Below are 20,059 nucleotides of genomic sequence, written 5' to 3'. Positions count from 1 at the left end.
CAGCCTCCACGCGGTCACAGCGGGAGGGGAAAAAGGGGGACAGGGGCTTGGGACGATAGGGTCTGAAGGAACATAATTACCCATGCTGCCGTCTACCACTTCCCATAAAACTGCCCCCTCATCAGATTAAAAAGGTGGTTTCATCTGACCCCTCACATATATGTGTACATATTTGAAGGCGCAAGCGCCCCTCCCCCGTCCAGTAGCTCAAGCACTGTCCCAAGACGAAGCTATGACCATGTGTCAGGGCAGATATATATCCTGGGATGTGGCTTTGTATGAGAGAAGGGGGAAGAAAGTCATGCTCTCCTTTCAATACATGCTGCTTGTATACAAATATGAAAAATACTTACATAAGTGTGACCATGCTGATGATTTGGGATGGTATTCATCAAGCATTTGCTGGTTCTGTCAAGCCTTTGCATGCATTATTCTGCAATATCACAAAGTGCATTTTGATTGCTGTCAGTCATAAAGGTATTAGAGCGATTCACTGGCGATCTTTCTAATGAATAAACCAGTTTACTTTTGTCACAAATCCGGAGCACACAGGTGAATGTGTGTGTGTGTGTGTGTGTGTGTGTGTGTGTGTGTGTGTGTGTGTGTGTGTGTGTGTGTGTGTGTGTGTGTGTGTGTGTGTGGGAGACTGTGTGTGTCCTTGTAAGAGCTGGCCTCGGGGCATACAGCCGACATGCCACCGTGTTCGGGTCTTACTGGGTTTGATCAGTGGGTTTCCGCGCGCGTCCAGTTCAAGTAAAGACAGTTGACCCTGGTGTTTGGCTGGGATGAGGAGAGCCCACAGAGACAGACTTGGGTGATGCGCTGAGACAGGAACTGAATCAATGCTTGCTGGGGAAAGGATCCAAAGGTTGAGGCGTGACTGTCAGTCAAAACCTTTCTGACTCTCTCCAGACAAAAGGTTCAACCCACTGCACACAACCCAGGCACTCGGGGAAAGGAGAGAGCCAGGCAATTCTGCCTGCGCCTTTCCGGAAATAAAAAGAGAAAACAAATCTGTGTTAACATCCCCTGCTGCAACTGGGCGCCAGTAACTACACAAGCTTAAAAACACAGCAGCTTTGAGTAGCCTTCAATCTCACGGCTGCTCTAACCGTGAGCCTTCAAGACCTCATTTTTCATCGACTCAATTACTCGACAACTGTTCCCCTCCTGGCCCCACCCCTTCCTCCTGGGCTCATCTCCCCACCTCCTTAGTTGGAAGTGATCATTTGTTCTTTTATTAAAGTTGATAACATCCCTTGCATTGTCGGAGCGTGCATGCTGGAGAGCCGCCCCTACTGTTCTAGCCTCCAGCGTTTCGTATTATTGGTGCATTATTTCACGCATGCCCTCCTCTTTTATCAAGCGCTTTTGAAGTAATGTTAATAGACTAGAAAATTGAGACATTTATGAAGTATGGGCCATGTTTATGAAAAAATCCATAAAGTATGACAGGGGAGAGGTGAGATAAAAGCAAGGTTTTAATAGATTATGGCAAACAGGGGAGAGGCGTCAGATGCTGACAGGCACCTCCTCCGAGATCCCTCATATTTTATGGGATTAATTTTGTTGTATTAAAAATGAAGTTAAACGTCCTAATTAATCTGTTCGTGCTGCATGAATACCTCCCTGAACGCAGATGCATGCACACACAGTGCTTTTTGCCTAATTACTCTTCTGTGGTAATTGAGGTGGATGTAGTCTCGAGATGTAGGCTGAGGAAGTTTGGGGAGGTGGGCTGTATTTGATGTGGTGGGGTGAGGTGGGGGGTGGGGAGGTGCTGCTGAATTTTGCATGTTTGCTCTTTTGCAGCCGTGAAACATTCAGAGAGAGAGAGAAGGAGAACATACCAGAGAAATATAGCACTTACCTTTAATGTTGCTATTTATCATTAGGCTTTAAATTGCACTTGCATTTAGAGTAAAAAGTTCCTGTTTGTATTCATTTAAAATAGGTGAATTATTTTATTCTATTAGTCTGTGATTATTTTATTTTGGAAATCTTATTTCCCATTTGTCGTGTCTCATATTTCTGCACAGTCAATTATGCTTGGAGTTTCTCTCTCAGATCCACCTTATGTGGACTGACCTCAGAGTCAGGTCTGCACAGAAAAGGCTTCACCAAGTTTAGATATTTACGCCCAGTTTGAAAACCCTATTCAAGATATAACACCCGCCACACGACTCCACTTCCCTCTTCAATGCTAATTGTCAATGTCAAACCCAATTTCCTTTACATGTCCACTTTGACAATTTTCAAAATCCAATGCAAATCCCATCACTGGCTATTGCAAGACAATCTTGCACAATATTGACTGTCACTCACAGTTAAGGGAACGAGGCAAGGGGTTGGTGCTCACCAGCAACCTGAGGCTAGAGCAGTCAACTCCCCAAACACACCCTGCAGAATCTGATCAGTGAGTATAATTTCCGAGCAAATATCCCAGGGGTGAGCCACTTACCTTAACAGGAAAGAGGAGATGTTTAACAACCATTGAGCTGATAAGTCTTTCTATTCAATCCTGCTTTGACTATTGTGTTTGCAGCGATAAATGCGGCTCCAATGGGAATGCGACCCAACAGGCAACATTATTTTTTTTTATTTTTAAAGCAGAGAATAATCTGGCAGTTTGTTATTAGTATAAATTCACTTCTGTATACATTTAAGGAGCATCGTGCTGGTTAAAAAAAGCAACGACGAATGCCATTCCTTTCATGCTATTATCCTAATACAACTGAATTGTTTAAAAGCTTTTTTCTAAAAAGCAGCAATAACGTTTATTTCTTCTAAAAGCAAGCCATTACTGCATGCTTTTGTTGGAATGAGAGAATCTGTTTTGATATTTCACAAAAACAGATGCCTGGGAACATGTTTTGCTTCTGATGAATTGACAGCTGTAATAAGAGAGTGACATTTCTTATATCTTAATTAGATTATGCAAATGGGTCTTTAAAACAAATGACAGCTAAATTGGCATTAGATCTCTGATAAATAAGGCAGCAAAACAAAACAATTACTGACAGGAACTTTCATATGACCCTCCTCACAAATGGTTTGATAGCGTTGTAGTACAATGCACATTACGGTGACTGCAACCTCTATACATGTGTCAATCAGGTACACAACAATATGAAACCGTGTCAAAACAAAACACGGAAGAAATTACTTGTTTCATCTTTATGGCTTCGGGCTTTCATCTAAACTGACGCGGTATTATATATCAACATACAATACACCATGAGGCCCCCTGCTTTGACATTATAAAGGTTAACTAATTCTTTAAATCAAGTCCGATCTGAATCTGTCAGCTTGCCAGTGCAAGACGCCATTCAGTCAGCTTGCCATTTCCGAGAGCTGAAGCTGAGAGACATGACAAGCCAAGCAGACGGATGAAGAGATGGATGGAGTTTGAAGGTCCAGCATCCATCACATGCCAGTCTGCAATGCCGGTCCTCCATACCTCCACCAGCACCAGCTCTCAACATGGAGACCTATTGTGGGTTTTTGTCCTGCAGGGCCATGGTGCCGCTCTGTCAGCAGTCATCTGCTTTCTCTCAAACCAAAGAATAAACTGGACATTGATCGCCACTACTTTTGGCATTAGAGTTCTAGTAAATGATTACTAGTTACTTACAGAGCATCTGGAAAGTATTCAGAGTATGTCACTTTTTCCACATTTTCTTGTGTTACAGCAGTAGTGTCAATCACGTGTTAGTCCAGTTACCACATACAGCCCAATTTTATCTCGAGTGGGCCGCATCAAGAAAACAGTGCTATAATGACGCATAAATCTAAATATAAAATTATATTTATCTTTGTTGTGGTGCAAAGTATATATGAATTAAAAGTCTCTATTTTCTATTTCTATTTTCACACACACACAAAACAAAAAAAACAATTACTACCAAAAATGACCACAATCTTAAGATGAAGCCAATTTTAATTAAAAACCTTCTGGTGCAAAATACAGTGAAATGTCAAAAACCTTCAAGAGCTGTTGCACTAAGCATGGTTTTATAAACTCACCTTGACTCATAATGGCAATGTTGAAAAAGTGTATAACTTGTTACCAGAGAAGGAGTCTGTCTTGACAGCAACACGATATTGTCAAGTAACATTAACTTTAGCCTGAATCCACATTACCTCTAAACTAGGCCCTCAAAAAACATTAACTTAACATTATTTTAACTTTATAACACTATCAAACTGATCTGATCACGAGTGATCGCTCATCAATACAGCCTGACTTAGGGTGACCAAAGTAACGCCAAAGCTATTTTCCCAAGTAACTAGTTACTTTGATTATACAGTGAGTAGTAAAGTGACTCCACTTATTCTTAGCTGAGAAATGTCACGTGCACAAGGATGCATTTAAAAAGATTATCATTCCTTTGCTTTGTCAGCTTTGATCCAGGGAAGAACAAACCAACATTCATCAAAAGTATTTTGTTTCTGGATGAAAGTTCAACCGCATTGTTTACACAAAGGCATCATCACAAAGAAATAACAACACCTCAGCACCTGAATGCACCCTCTGGGCAAAGTTCAGATCAAAAATATATTTAGTCACGCATTATAATAAAAGGGCTCATTTCCTTTCCACTGCGACTGGAGGTGAAGGGATGCAGGTTATTTGGGCCTAGACAACAGTTTTTTCTTTCTTTCTTCATCTCTCTTGTTGCAGGAGCCCTGTCGCCATGGTGTCACACAGCAACAGTCACCAAGGAAAATCATCATTACGCTGGAGTCAATGGTACTGGTGAGAGGAGGGGTGGGGTGGCATGCTCGCTCACAGCGAGGGGCTAATTGTATCAATATGTAAAACTCTCTCGCGGTACTGAAGAGCCGTTAATACATTTTTGATCAAATTAAGTCATTGTGGCACGGAGGAGGAGAAGACACACTGGGAGACCACGCAGGGGTCGTAAGAACGAGCGAACTCCTCTCATTGTTCCCTCAGATTGCTCCGAATATGAACCGTCATTAGAGGGATGAGAGATTAGATTGTTTTCCAGAGGCAACAGCGCAGGCCCACAGCTGACTACAATTTCATGTCTCAATGAGACTCCATTGAGGGAATCAAACACTGCTGGCACGTTAAGGGCAAACCTGACTCTGTAGGTTGCGTCTCAGGAATTCCAGCTGAACTTCGGTGACACACTGCTGAGATATGCCGTCAAGCTCCGAACAAATGGCTAATCCACACATGTTCTCACTCATAGTCGGATTTGGCTGCAGGATCAAGGACAGTGTGGAGGAGATGGACACTATCCTTGTTGACAGTACCTTGACAAGTGTAATCCTATATAATACACACTGGGTAAACACAACACCAAGCCAACCGTGCAACCGCGGCCCACACTTCCTCTGCTCTGCCTTTGAATTCCACATTCTTTTTAGGTTTGAAACAATATGAAAGATGTTCGAGTCGTAGCTTTACAAACAAGCGCAAAAGTGGGCACACACTGCTCTCTGTGAAAGGGATGCGTCCTTACACGTGTACACAAAAGCCGTAACGAGAACAAACTCTCATGGAGAGCGACAATCACATGCATCTGCACACATGCGCCTATTTATAAACACAGACAGAAAAGATGCAAAGATCGGGAACTGCTGGGAATCTTAGACATCACAACCACCTCGTGAAAGTGAAGCAGGAATCACCAGCAAGGTTTGCCATTCGGTGGAGTAAGCCTCGATAATCTCTCATCAATCTATTAATCATCTACTTAAAGTGGCTTGGACAGATCTGGAAAATTATTATACTATTTGCCTTTTGGATTTATCAGCTACAAACAAGATGATAATATGATTTCAATACAGAGAAAATAAATAAAAATGTATGAAAGGATCAGGGTGTCTGATGAATGATTATATTCTTAAAAAGAACACTGAAATGTTTAGTGTTACAAGTAAAAGACAGAACAAAATAAATAGCTGAAGATGCTCAATGAATTCAAGCTGCTGAAATTTGCTCAATATTTTGAGGTTATACGTCACATCAATGGTTCTAAAGATACTTAAGGATTATTGGAGAAGATTGACATAAAACATTAGCGATACTTAAGCATACGCTTTCCTCTGCGCTTGCCACCAGATGTGATTGTCAGCGCTGGGTTCTGGAGTCTTACCCTGAGGGCCTGGCTGTAGGGGCCGATGTTGGCCGGGGCCCAGTGGGACAGGCTCTGAACATGCAGGGCCTGTCTCTGGTGGAACTGGCCCTCCTCGGGGGGCTCAGTCCAGTCGTGGAGCAGACAGTCCATCTGCAGCAGCTGACCGGCAGGTAGAGCCGCCTGAACGCACACCCTGCATGAGAATGAGGAAAAATCTGCTGTAAGAGGAATTATATTAAAAAATAACAAATTAAGCTTAATATGAAAAGCTGAGCAGCAATGCAAGCTTGAAGACAAGGAGGAAAACTAATGACTGAATTGTACTCCATTACAACTGAAGGTGTAGATTTTGAAAATACTCAAGACAAAGTAAAAAAAAGTACTATACTAAAGATTACTTAATTTCATGTCAATGGGATGCCTTCTGCTTATCTTAACAGTACACATAATACAGTGAAATAATCAAGAAACTAAAAATTATACAATGCCAATTTTTCTGTAACCAAATGTAAATATAAAGCAGGAATTTTCTAGGTTACAAGTAAAAACCTATTTACTTCAAAATTCTGTCCTATTTTAATTTTTGTTCTTGTTTTACAAATATTTTCAGTCTTGTCAAGTCAAATTTTGTTTGCATTAAAGAATGGAGCTGTAACACTGTTGCAGGGATGGAGCTCTGTTGGGAGTAAAATATGTGGGGAGCTGCATTGTATTTATTCAATTTATCTGTAAGCACTACATTTGGTATGCTTTCCAAAAATAAAGAAATAAATAAGATTAAAAAAATGATAAAGAATTGTACTTAATCAGGAGTAAAATTACATATTTTTGTGAATCACGTGAAGTACTACTCTATTACTATCGGAGACTTGTTCAAGGACCCACAGTGGAGACCTATTGGCAGTATTATTCATACAAGGGAACTTCTAGTCACAACTTCCATTTACTAACCCTCTACAAAACCACTGCTCCACCTGTAATTTGTTCCGTTCACTAATAACAGGAACGCTTTCTGAGAGAGAGTTTGAAAGTCTGCATGTTCACCTGGCTGGTGGGTTAACGTCAAAGTGCTTCTTATAGACTGTGTTGAGTGGAACAAAGTCCTCCATGTTCCTCACATAGAGATGAACCAGGATGATGTTCTTCATCGTCCATCCTCGGTTGTCCAGCTCAGCTGCAGACGTTGTAGCACATTACAAACGACGGGAACACAGGGTCAGCTCATTCTAGCTAAAGTGCACATATTTGCTACAGGTTGAGAGCACAGCGTGTTCTGAATAAAATATGAATTTGTTTTATTCATGCAGACAAATTGGGCAGGTTTGTGGACAAAAATGAGTACCACGTCCACATGTGCTTTCAACTAGGCGGCCGTTCAGGATTTCAAGTCCAACTGTTGACAGTGCTCAACACACACATATCATTGTAAACTAAACAGTGTTTGCAGTCCATGCCTTCCTCCCACTCCTGATTGATCCGTTTAACGTAAAGACATGGGAAGAATATGAAAAACTGCAACATTACTTTAAGTCACGTGTCAAGTATTTCTTAATTAGGGGAAATAGTTTTTCTTTTTGGCAATTAGAACACTTTTTTAGTTACCTTTACAATTAAATTAGATTTTTACTTCTGTTTTATTATGTTTTTGTATATGTATAAATGTGCATTTTTGTTTGGTTAATATAGTTACTATGTATTGTTTTTTATTAGTCATCAATATTGTACAAGATGTGTACATGTGATTACAGGGAGAACATTTTACTGAATATAAAGATTTTGAAGCAATAACATTTTTTTGGGGAATGATATTTTTTTTCTAATCAATAAGCGCCTCAGAAGACAGTAGTCAAACAAAGTTCACGTCCAGTAATTTGTTTTCAGGCCCGCATTCAGAAGCCGGCTGAGACCAAGGCAAGCCAACCAGAGTTGCAGCTCTGCTTCTTTACTTATCAAACAGCCAGTCGACTGCTCAGACATTCATTTGAATGCCATCGCCACTGAATTTAAAAGGTGTATTTAGATCAGAACTTTTCATCTGACATTGAAATCTATTGCTTTAAAGTGGTAATGGTGGTCCCTTTCTGTAGAGTGCAGTCGCATGCCGTATGTGCGCAAGTGTTAGACTTTGGATGCGAACGCAGGCTCAGGGGCTCAAAGCAAAAGCCTTTCTCCCCACAATCATTTGAAGGAGCTTCAAGTTTGTTTTTCCTTTGCCAACACGAGCGTCTCAGACTACTTCGCCCCCATACAAAGAGGTTGTTCATTAAATATTAACTTGTTTAATATTGTCTCGGCACTGTGAAGGCTGTTCAGCCAAGCACCACGATAAACATTAAATATGCTTTTCATCTTTCGCTCCACTATCTCCATCAAAAAAAAAAGAAAAAAAAGAGCGAAAGTGAAAAAAGACAGAGATACACTGTAAAAGCGTGCACTTTTATACTTCTGCAGGGCAAAAACAAAAAAAAAGTGATAACCCACCCAACATGCCTCCGCAGTGTGTGTATATGTGTGTTAAAAAGACTTGGTTTGGCTTAATTTGAAATGCTTGTCCTTGATTGGTGGCCAGCTCTCTTTCCCCTTCCCAGTGACGGACAGAGTCTTTGACACACATGGACTGCCTGCTGTGCTGACAAGCACTTCTGAGCAAGAAACAACTTCTCCAATTCTGATATTTCTTCTAGTGTCTGGTTAGCTAACACAACAAGGAGAAACAAAGACCCCCACGGGACATAGAAGTTTTCCCCCAGTGCTTCTCCCTCATTGTTTTTACAGGAGTAAAGTGAGGAGCGCAATACAGTAAGTTTTACTAAGCAACATAAATCTCCCCAGGACAAAAGTAATTATGCATCACATCGCCTTGATCCTACCAATAATAGTTTTCATTTGATGGAATATTTCATTTTATTTTTTTTAAAGGTCAGTTCATTTGGCTGTATTGTTATAGGGTGTTTAAAAGCATGTCCTTAATAAAAGTGCATATTTTCTGTCTCCTTTTCACACTATTCCTTACTTTGCAGCTGTTTGAAAGCTGCCACCGTCTGACCCTGGATCTCAGTGTCTTGGCTCCGAAGGCCATTGATGCCAGAAATCCACTGATAGCCTCTGGAGCTTCTTGATGAGCAGGATGGAGGAAAGTCTGCTGGGCGAGATGCCAAAAGTAAGAAAAATGGCTTACACATTAAGCTTTAAAAAAAAAAGAAAAAAAAAAGTGCTTTGTGTAGTCTGTATTTGTAAGAAAGACTTATTCAAGAATTTTTAAGCTATAAATTATGTTGGTTGTACTTTTTTCTCCATTATAATCATTCATGACCATCCGGCGTGCTATTGAGGAGATAATCCAGGCAAAGACATAAGAGGAGAAATTAATTCAGAGATTGTCACAAATGCAGCGCCAAATTCGACAGCTCTTGTCAAACGATCATTCAAAAACACTAACATCATGATGCTGGCCGTGTGACACAGATCCAGAACGCGCACGCCACGGAAAGATATCATCTGACACGCAGACATAAATACACACTCAAGCATGCGTGTCAGCACGTGCGTGTCTCACAATAAATGAATCTCACCATGGCCCCACTGACAACTAAGGTCACAATTTGATGTAAATTTGTGCTGGTTGTCTTCAGCTTGATCAGCATATTCCACCTCCTCAGTCATCTTGTCAATGGCGCTCTGGCAAGGACAACTACCATGGGGCAAAGCTCCCGCCACCACATCCTGCAATAAAGCACCACAGGGAATACATCAGGCCAAATGCCCACCGAAGAGCACAGAGTGTTTTGCAAAGACAGACAAAATGCTGTATAATTAGCCAACCTTTTCAAATACCCCACAAAGTGGGCTGCGTGTGTCAGTCTTTCATGACAAGGACCCAGACGCACATAACTTCAAGGTGAATGAATATGAAACAACATGCTAACATATTCGTAGTTGGGGCGAGTAGGGAGTGGTGTTTTCTGATACTGTAGATTCAATCAAGCCGGCTGTCAGTCAAATCTCATGACTGGGTGGGTGAGACATGTTCTGGATTTCACCCGTTTTTTTTCTCTCTCATCTGTTTACTTATACTTTGCCTCCACGCTCTCTTACTTCTTTAAATAACAAATCATTACCATTCTCTAAGGCGTACATATTACCTGCCAAATCCTGCTGGGGTGTCACACATTTAAATACATATTTCATATTTCATCAACGCCCTCCCTCACTCTGCCCAGCACTCATTCACCCCCCTCATCTGCTGTCAACTGCATTAGGCCATATGATAATCAAATTAATTATACTTCAGCCCCTCTCTCCTGGCCAGCATGAAAAATAGCTTGACTAGCATTAACGGAGGGCAAATGATGGTGGTCCTTCCCCACCCCCTGAGCTCGGTGCAGTTTCCTCTAGTGCTGGTGTCACCGCAGATCTGTCACCCTGACGAGAAGAGCTTCAGAAGGCTCAACCAGGGCAGGTTCTCCCCTGGTTGCCCCCCTCCTCCTCCTCCCCCTCCTCTTTCTCCTCTTGCAGGCCACGGTTCTCCCTGCTCTTCCCCGAGCAACCTGGGGGGGGCTAAAGGGGCTATGGGAGAGCGTGTGTGTGTGTGTGTGTGTGTGTGTGTGTGTGTGTGTGTGTGTGTGTGTGTGTGTGTGTGTGTTTGTGTGTGTGTGTGTGTGTGTGTGTGTGATGGGGGTGGAATCCGGCAGTGTGGGGAGCAAAACATTTTTTATGTATGTATGTATGTATGTATGTATGTATGTATGTATGTGTGTGTGTGTGTGTGTGTGTGTGTGTGTGTGTGTGTGTGTGTGTGTGTGTGTGTGTAGGGAGTGAGGCTGCAGGGTCACAGAGGTTGTGGGATGGGGGGGTATGTTCTTTGTCCATAACAGTCCCATCCGCCATCCCACATGACGATCTACATACATAGGGCTACAAATAGGAACACACACTTGCTTGAACATAAACAAACACCAAAAGCACGTGTGTAAATCCTTGTGTGACGTGTGAAGAAGCACACGTGCAAATCACACTCTCCCCTGGAGACGTGTTGATCCCTCGGTGTAACCTCTGCACTCATAGCTCACTGCAACTACTACAGCCGTATACGAAGTACACTTCCTGTACACTGATTTTCATTTTTAATATGGACAATAATTTAAGTTTCGTAAAGTTGTCCATTCTAGCAGGGGAAGCCAAATGTTTGCCACTCTGCACCATTCAGCTTCTGCATTACCAAAAGCCAATTCCCACTCCCTCCCTGCAACCCTTGCTTGCATCCTCGTAGCCTGCTACCTGAATGCAAAGCGCCTTAATGTGAGCAGACATGTTTATTAAGCTGGGCCTAGTTTCAGGCTGCAGTGAATATTGCAGACGTCAAAGTAGGCCATGTGAGGCTAGAGGAAAGAGAGCAAGGGATGGAGGGAAAGACCAAGAGCAAAGAGAGTGGAAAAGAGAAAGAGAGAGAGGCCCTCTGGAGGTTGATCTGAACCCTGCCCTGCAGTACTGTGCTTCTCCTCTCCTCAACAAAGTTATCAGACACCGAAGGGGTTTGTTCTTGCATTTGTTTCGCCCTGGAGAGCAGTTTTAATCTAATCAACCCAAAAGCAACTCAAACTTTTGCCAGTTAATAGATCGATCGAGCACTGAACAAGCATTGATCTGATTTGCGGGAACAACTTACACTTATCGAAGTTTGACTCGGGCTGTCTTTGTTCTCCGTGTGCATTTCGGTGAAGCGCAGGTAGCCAACTGGAGCAAAGGCATCTGCGGAGTGAATCACTGGCTCTGCTGCGTCGCTGCACAGATGCACAAAACACTTCATGAGCATACATCTAATACTGACGGGGAAAAAAACCCAACAAGATTGGCATCCAAATACTAAAGAGCGCAAATCTGTTTATAGACAAACATGCTGTAATACTCACATGACTATCTTCTTTTTGAAGAGAGGGCAATCCAGAGTGAAGGTTTCATATTCACCCCCTTCTCCACAAATATGGACTCCATATTTCTGGGAGAGCTACTTAGTGGAAACACAACAACTTGTTTCAATACGTATTAACTGGGAAAGTAGTTATATTGTCTTTCCTGCCACTTTACATTCAATTTCATCCATTCATCCTCTAAAATCTACTTGCAAAAAAGTGCAATTATAAATCCCATGAACTTTGAGCCTGGTTCTCCAAAGATTTCTTCCCGGTTGAGAGAGTTTTTCCTTTCCATAGTCGCTTGTGCTCGTTCATGTGGATTTGTTGGGTTGCTGGAAAAAGCACCTAGAAAATGACTGTGTTGTTTTTGGTGCTATATAAATAAAATTTTATTTGGTTTATTTAAAGCCTTCATAGCTTTAGAAATAGACGCCAACGATCTGTTTCTGAAGTGAATTTCTTAATAACAAAAATAATATTTCTGATGGTGTTACACCTACTGCATGGAAGGGGTTAAATCTTTTCCCTCACTTCAGAGAAACTATCCAAACCAATTGCAGCACAGTGGTAAAACAAGTAATTGTCCAAGAATGCACTGGGTGACTGGAGCATTTTCCCACAGTAAATCACGGAAGGCAAAGCGTTGAGGATACAGTCACAGTGAAACAAAAGGTGAAGACAGTATCTTTTACTGTAATAATAAGTGTTAACCTCAGAAGACTCCTTTCAATTGCTTTATAATCACCAGTAACTAAGAACACAATTAAATGTAATAAATTTATGAGTGGCCGGGGTGGCGGAGTGTAGGACCTGTTTCAAATAGGGCTCCATGTCAGCCAGAGTCTTTCCTAAGTGCTTCTCTGGATCCAAGCCTGGCATGAAGAAAACACAAGAGAAAAAGACAAAAATACGCATAAAAACATTGCACACAGACAAAAGCATAGAGAAAGAGAGACAAAGAGAAAGAAAAAGGTCTGATGAGGAACAGAGAACAGTGATTGAAGATGACAGGCAGGGAGGTTTACGGGCAGTCGCACAAACACGCACGTAAACCGGCACCCTGGATCTATTTGTTTGACTTTGCAAGTAGTGTACACAGATCTCTCCGGGTAAGGGCAACAGTTTTCAATTGCTGGCCACAGACAGCCCCCCCCCCCCCCCCCCACACACACACCTCCTTGCCAGCCACCCCCCATCTAGTTCCCTTTGAGAACATAAACTCTGGAAAGAGATCTTGTTTATTTGCCTTTTCCCTCCCCTTCCCCTGAAATGGTGCATGGAAGTGACTCATAGGCATGGGAGAGAAAAGAATACTTGGAAGAGAAGGCTGGTGGAGACTTCTGTATGCAGGCATACCCAGTGGTGCCACACACTTAAAATTCAAGTTCAAAACCCCAAAACAAGCTCATTTAACCAACAAACTGTAGGTCTATAAAATAAACCTACTCATTCAGAAGGTGATCTTAATCTACATTTCAACAAAAGATTACTAAATCTAGTTTAGGGATTATGTGCAAATTAAGAGAAATTGACCACTTTATTTGGTTTATCAAGCAGTGGAGGATTTTCCCACTTAGAGATGTCTGATTTTGCCCTCTAGGTGCGTATTCCCGAGGGCACCGTGCTGAACTACATGTGACCCTGTCACTCCTTTCACTAAAGAAAGTGCAGCCTGTGTTTCCCGACTGCACATTCTTCACCGCTCCGACAAAAAAACAAAGCCCTGAGTACCAGGTGCTTTCGACAAAGAATAGAACAATAAAAAACATAACAGGACATGAATGTAAAAACGCTATATTTTAGGAAATTCCAAACCTTATATGCTGTTGCCACTATGTTTGAGACCAGACTTGAGCACTGGCACACATCGGTTGCCCCTGACCAGCCCGCAAGGGGTCAGTGAGAAGTAATGGATCAAATACAATTTGTTGTCCAAGATGCAGGCATGCATTTATTCTGAATTAGGCAGGGTATCATTTTAATTTGAGTCGACATTTCCCCTTCGTTGTTTTGGAAGATTAGAATTTCCAATTACTGTTATACGCCGAATGCAAGACGATCCCAATGATAGAATGACTTCGGGAAAAAGGTTTTGGAGACGGAATCTTTTTGTAAATAACATTTTGAAATAGTAGTAATGGGAAAATGTAACTTAAAGCACGCTCACAACTTTTCCGATGTTTCCTGGTTACATACAGTTCTAGATATAATCTCCAGTGTCTTCTTCAGCCTGTTTCTTTCAAAGAAAATGTGCATTTTCAGTGGCTCTGAGCACCTCTGTCGTGTGAAATCACACCCAACAAGCAATTAACGTTTTTAAAGCCATGTAAACGAGGCCTAAGTCACTGTTAAATGCTTGACGTATGACTCAGTCAGATGTCCGTAAAGCACATCCAGGATGCTTCTATTGTTTCAGAAACCATAATGTTGTGAGGCAGAACTCAGCATAACACCATGAGCCCCCATGAGACCCCAATATAAGACAACCCCACTTTTTGAGACCTATTTCCTATAATGTAGAAAATATGGTACCGGACAAAACACAACCAAAAAAACACAATCCTTGTTGATATAGAGCAGAAACAGTACCTTGGCATGCAGTTTTACCATAAGTTAAATTCACACTGACCAGAAATAAGTAAACATTATGTCGGATCATTCCTGTACTCCAGGATTTTCGTGACGCCTCTCTATATACATTTCAGAAGCGCTTGGGTCATTGGCTGAACAGTCTTAGTCTTAGACATTTTCTATTTGCTGCTAACACGCCAGCCTCCTAATTGATTGACATAACCATTAACATGGAACTAATGACCTATACGGCGTGATGCGTAGTTGTGACAGTGATGCCATCGCAATAAGAGAAAAGTTGCTGAATTGTCTTAATAATTTCTCTGGAATCCAATATAGCTCCTCTATTCCTAGACATCACATGGTCTTCCTCATCGGCACGTTCATGTGTTTAATTAAAAGAACAAAGTTAATCGGAATGTGAGAATCTCTCTTCTTTCATGGCCTGACAACCTCAAAGGTTAATGTGTCATCCATGGGCCCCCATGGGGAGCAACGGATGGGAGACGAGATAGAAGGGAGAGGAGATGTGAAAGAAGGACGTCGCATCCCATCCCCGGTTCATCTTAATCCCAGCTGTGTCTCTCCTCCAGGCCCCGGTGGTCCGGCGCTATTGGGGGGGGGGGACGGAGGGCCACCTCAGTGGGAGGGAGGGAGGGAGGAGAGGAGGGAGTACTGCGTGTGGAGCGAAAGAGAGAGAATGAACAGGCCCTTATTCTCCTCCCAGGGGATCTTTGGTCTTAATTAGTGTGAGAATATCTAATCTCAACATCCTCTCATCTTAACCCTGCCACAAAGGTAATAAGGAGGAAGAAAAAAAAAAGCATTAAAATTCAATCCAATTTAAATATCCTCTTTAATTAGTCATGCCTTTTAACAAATTTTAATAATTGCCTCCAAATTGCTGAGGGGATGCCACGTTTTTTAATATGTTCATTAACTTCTCCGCTCCTAAATAATATATGATACATGATTTGATATTTACAAGGAAGGAAGGGGATGACAGAAACCTGAGAAGACAGAAGTGAGTGATAAAATGATACGAAGTTGGCATTAATGTGGAGACATTTCTCCAAAGACCACTTAGCACTTGTATGAGTGTTTTCCTAATTGATGTTCCTTGCTGAATTAGGGTTACTCAAACCGTTTTGGAAATGAGGATCGGTGAAATGAGCTTCCACTTGTACAACTCATGCTTTGCCAAGACTTTTGAGTAGCCACCAGTGTGAGCCTTCAGCGATGTAACGCCACTCATTTACATGATCTTCACATCTCTGTCTCCTCTGAACCTGTTTTACAACTTGACCTAAACCCAATTACCTAACCTCATTATGCCACATTAAACCCAAATAAGCCCACTAGAAGCTGCCATTAGTCTGCCGCCAGAGACAGCAAGACCGCACTTTGGAGAGAGAGGAGCTTCCCTAAGAGAGACTGAGAAGAATGGCTCTCCTTTAAAAGGGCTTTTTACCTCGTATTATCCTATAAAACTCCAATTAAATTCAGTGAACTTTAAAACCAGGGAGTCCAGTAATGAGCGGGAGCATTTTTTAAAAACACTGTCGACATTTAGGGGGTGGAAATTAAGGAGAAAGAAAAAGTTTACCAGGAAACCGAGAGCCACTTCGACAATCCAGTTAAGTTTTTATCCTGAGGTGTGAAAGATCATTAAAAAAAGAAACACACAGAAAAAACCCTTAACTTAAAAACAGAAGATATTCGCAGTATCATAAACTAGACCTATGGAAAGAGGCATAAGAAAGAGACTGTGGAATCTGAAGACTCCCTCTGCCCGTGCTTCACATTTCACTTACAGTATCATTTCGCACTAATATACTTTCTAATGATGATGACTGACTCTTCCCACCCTTGAGAAGTTGATGTGCGTAAACCTGCAGCAGCTAGTTACCTTTTTAATTGAAACAAGTCGTGGTTTTGCTTACTGAGACTAATGCCAAATTAAAAAGCTGGGAGATTCTTGATACTGTCTGAGCTGAGCTGAGCGCAGTATCGCAGACATCCGCGGGTTGTCTGAAGATCTGGCGTGCCAGCTGACAGCTCGGCTTTAATCCCCGCCTTCAGAGAGAAAAGGCTGAGAAAATTGGATTCATGATGTGTAACATTTTAGCCTTTAAATGGATGAAATAAGCATCTCGTCCCTAGTAGGTGAGCTGCATCAGCCTTTAAACAACGCACTCAAAGAAACCCGCCGAAACAATAGCTGTTCCCTATCACCTAATCTTTGTGAGACAGACGGAAGAATACAGAACTAAAGGGAAGAAAGAAGGGGAGGGAAGTGGCAACGGTACAAAGGATGATAAGATTAAGGTTATACGTGAAATTTGTCAGGCTCTTATCTGAAAAATTCTGCGTCTGTGAGCAGAATAATAGGCAGCGTGAATTGTGTAGCAATCACGATCGAGATGAAATCTATTCAGTCCAACAAATCAAAGAGAAGAAACTGGAGGTACTTCTAAACCGGACAAAATGAACCCGTGGAAATTCCATCCAACCATCCTAAAGTATTGGCGAGGGCAGGGTCGTTTATCACATACACTCACAATCACATATTCACATTCAGTCCGAGCAGAAATACGGGGCGCTTTAACACCAGTGCTGTTTGGTTTGCTTCAGTTCACTTTCCACATAGTCCACTTGGTTTGAGCAGGCGTCAAAGTTCATCCGCACTCTGGTTACCGACCCAACATGTGAACTCTAGTCCACTTGAATATGTACATCTATGGACAAGTGCAAGAGAACTCTGGCGCAGTTCGTTCACAGTGGGAAAATGTCTGTGAATTATCTGGCAGAGCAAATACAGTAAGTGAACCAACAAGTGTGACATAGAGCCTGTGGTGGATAATGAGCAGAAATAAATAGGAAATTATCGAAAAGGTAGCGAAACTAAATCATGAGCAGATGTGGACAAGTGACAACGTGTGGGCACTTGTTGATAGATGTGCAGACATCGACAAGTGCCTGAAATGTCATAGGGAGCTTTAGAACGGGTGACAGAGAGGCGTAGTGGTTATTAGTACTGGCCTTATTCGTTATGCTTGAGGGCTTTCTGTTTGCATGTTCTCCCCTTTGCTTATAGTCTGCCATCCGCTGGAGACCTGATGTTATATTTTGAGTGAGAAATTTTATTTTTGCAGAATAGAGTAATACTATCTTATCCTTTATATAATTGATCTAAATACACAAGTCATATCTGTTTGCTCTCATCGTGGCCCTCACGTCCCTAACATCGTATTCTAATTAAAAAAATGGAAAAGGGAAAAAAGCATGCTCTCTGAACTTTCAATCTTGCTTGAATTTAATTAAATCACTTTAAGCATACATTAAATTAAAATATGGATATATATTCCCTAAATGTTGAGGTGATCAGTGGATGCAAATATGTGACATCAATTTCCTTCTTCACAGCACAAAGCCTGTGTTGGTGTGAAGGGTAAAAGATCACGCAGAGATAAAAAGGTTTTGCAGCAGGTAGACGCTGGTTTCACACATGCCAATTACCTCTGGAGCTGAGGACCAATTAACCGCTGAACCTGCGCCCTGATACCCACCTGCACTAATCAATCAATTAAGTAATTACATGAATTTTTAATGCTACCTTTTAGAATTGCCAATTACCCTGCTTAGCTCAAGAGATATTGCATTATAAGGAGACAGTTTCCCCAACAAAAATGCACATTCCCCTCCGAGAGAAAAGCTTTTGGGCTAATTAGAACCCCCCCCCCCCCACAACATTCACAGGCTTAAACTCAGGTAGTTGATCTCACTTCACTATGTGCAATTTGAAATCTTCAAAGACTAAAATCTTCTTTCTCTCTTATGCGGTTTTGAGCAACCGTAAGCACACAAATGAACGCTTTCAGAGAATTCACGTGGAGGATCATCCTGCTTTTGGGCAGCTGTCTTTTACTGCAGGGATTTGCCACCAAGTAAAACAATGTTTTTAAAAAGAAGGAACGAAAGAGGGAAAGAGTCACTACTGAAGAAAAAAAAAAATCCAAGCGTCCAGCACTTTATTCTACCATGATATGTCATAAGCTCCCGCGGTTGGTTGGCTTTTCAGACGCAGACTTAACCTTTACCCTGTGAAAGTTGTTTTTTACTCCTCTCGGGGTCTGCACAAGTAAATCCCTTTAAATCTCTTTCCCTTGCTCTCTTTTGCGCACACAAACACACACACACAAACAGCAGAAGCCGGCAGGTACGCCCTTCTGTCACCCAATCCCCCCTAAACAGCACACCTCGCTGCTCAGACCTGCTCCCACCAAAGCTGCAATTATATGAGTGCTGCCTAAAATGCCTCAGGCACTCGCACCCCTATTCAATTCTCTCCTTTCTAATTACCACTGCCTTGGGACAGGTGAGAAGTCAGGCCTGATAAGATCTTTTCTTTTTACCTGTAGCCAAAACACAGATGCACTCATACTCACACAAACACCTACAGTGGGAGGCCAAGATACACACTCAAAGAGACCCGAGGTGGTTTTCCTTTCTAATTATAATCTTCCAAAAAATGTTGAGAATTTGCTTTTAGACAAAGTTTTGTTTAGAGTAGAAAGCTTGGCGGAGGCAGCGGGGTTAGAGGGTGACTGAGGTCTCCAAGGCGGGGTGCTTTCTTGACATAGGTATTATTTTCAGAAAGGTCATTTGGCACCATGATAGATCAATTAATAATGAATACAAACATCAACTTTATCTGATTACAAGTGTAATGAACTGCATAAAAAGTAAAGGGATTTGTATTTGTATCTCCATCAATTAGAAATCCTGTTTATTTCTAGGACTGCACAACTTATCGTGGTGGCGACATCAATACACATAATACAGACATCGCAAAAGAAGTCAGAAGGGACATAAATCAAGGTTACAAAAAAGAGTGGGAACTACAGATGTAGTACATCTGATGGGGGGGAAAAAAAACCACAGGCAGTGACAGCTGGCTATTTATGGAAGAATAAATCTCAAAGCACATGTAGACATTACCATAATCTACATAAGTGTTTGTATTTATTGAAAATCTTCTATTCCCATAACTCTATGCCTTTCTATTTTAAATATGCACATCTGTGGGATGAGCAGCCAAGCTGTATATGTGGGTTGTGCCCATGAAAAAGTTTCCAGCTGATCTCTTGTTTTTTCTTCTTCTTTTCTTTAAGGATTGGATGATTGAAGTAGACAAGAGATATTGGCAATATGAAAATCTTGTCATATAATAAACAGGGGTGTCAGTGCCATGTGGAAAAAAAAAAAAAAAAACATACACAGCCAAAACAGCATGGCACCTCTTCCTCATGATCCATCTTCTCCCCTCCTAAATTCTGGAGGTAGCCTCTGAAAAAAACGCTGCTGTGTGGGAGCCGTCGGCGTCATCTTGGAGTCTGGTCTCAGACTGTGGAAATATGGGATTTCGTCTTGAGGTCTCTCTGCACGACAGGTGCCAATCAG

At 41.8% G+C, this 20,059-nt stretch overlaps 1 protein-coding gene across 1 annotated transcript in view; it reads right to left on the bottom strand.

Moving 5' to 3' along the window:
• The window catches only part of dph6 (diphthamine biosynthesis 6), a 55,949-nt gene that overhangs the window by 17,072 nt on the left and 18,818 nt on the right, over positions 1-20,059 (bottom strand). Inside the window, exons 6-12 of the mRNA XM_080479754.1 lie at positions 12,836-12,897; positions 12,023-12,117; positions 11,779-11,893; positions 9,686-9,836; positions 9,127-9,252; positions 7,158-7,287; positions 6,132-6,306 (exon numbers count right to left, since the gene is read on the bottom strand). Of these exons, the coding sequence (XP_080335880.1) occupies positions 6,132-6,306; positions 7,158-7,287; positions 9,127-9,252; positions 9,686-9,836; positions 11,779-11,893; positions 12,023-12,117; positions 12,836-12,897 (854 nt within the window). The remainder of the gene's footprint in view (positions 1-6,131; positions 6,307-7,157; positions 7,288-9,126; positions 9,253-9,685; positions 9,837-11,778; positions 11,894-12,022; positions 12,118-12,835; positions 12,898-20,059) is intronic.

The sequence above is a fragment of the Lipophrys pholis genome, assembly GCF_963383615.2.
Source record: "Lipophrys pholis genome assembly, chromosome: 14".
Classification (NCBI taxonomy): Eukaryota; Metazoa; Chordata; class Actinopteri; order Blenniiformes; family Blenniidae; genus Lipophrys; species Lipophrys pholis.
Note: the sequence above shows the minus strand (reverse complement) of the source record. Positions and strands in the feature narration are given on the sequence as shown.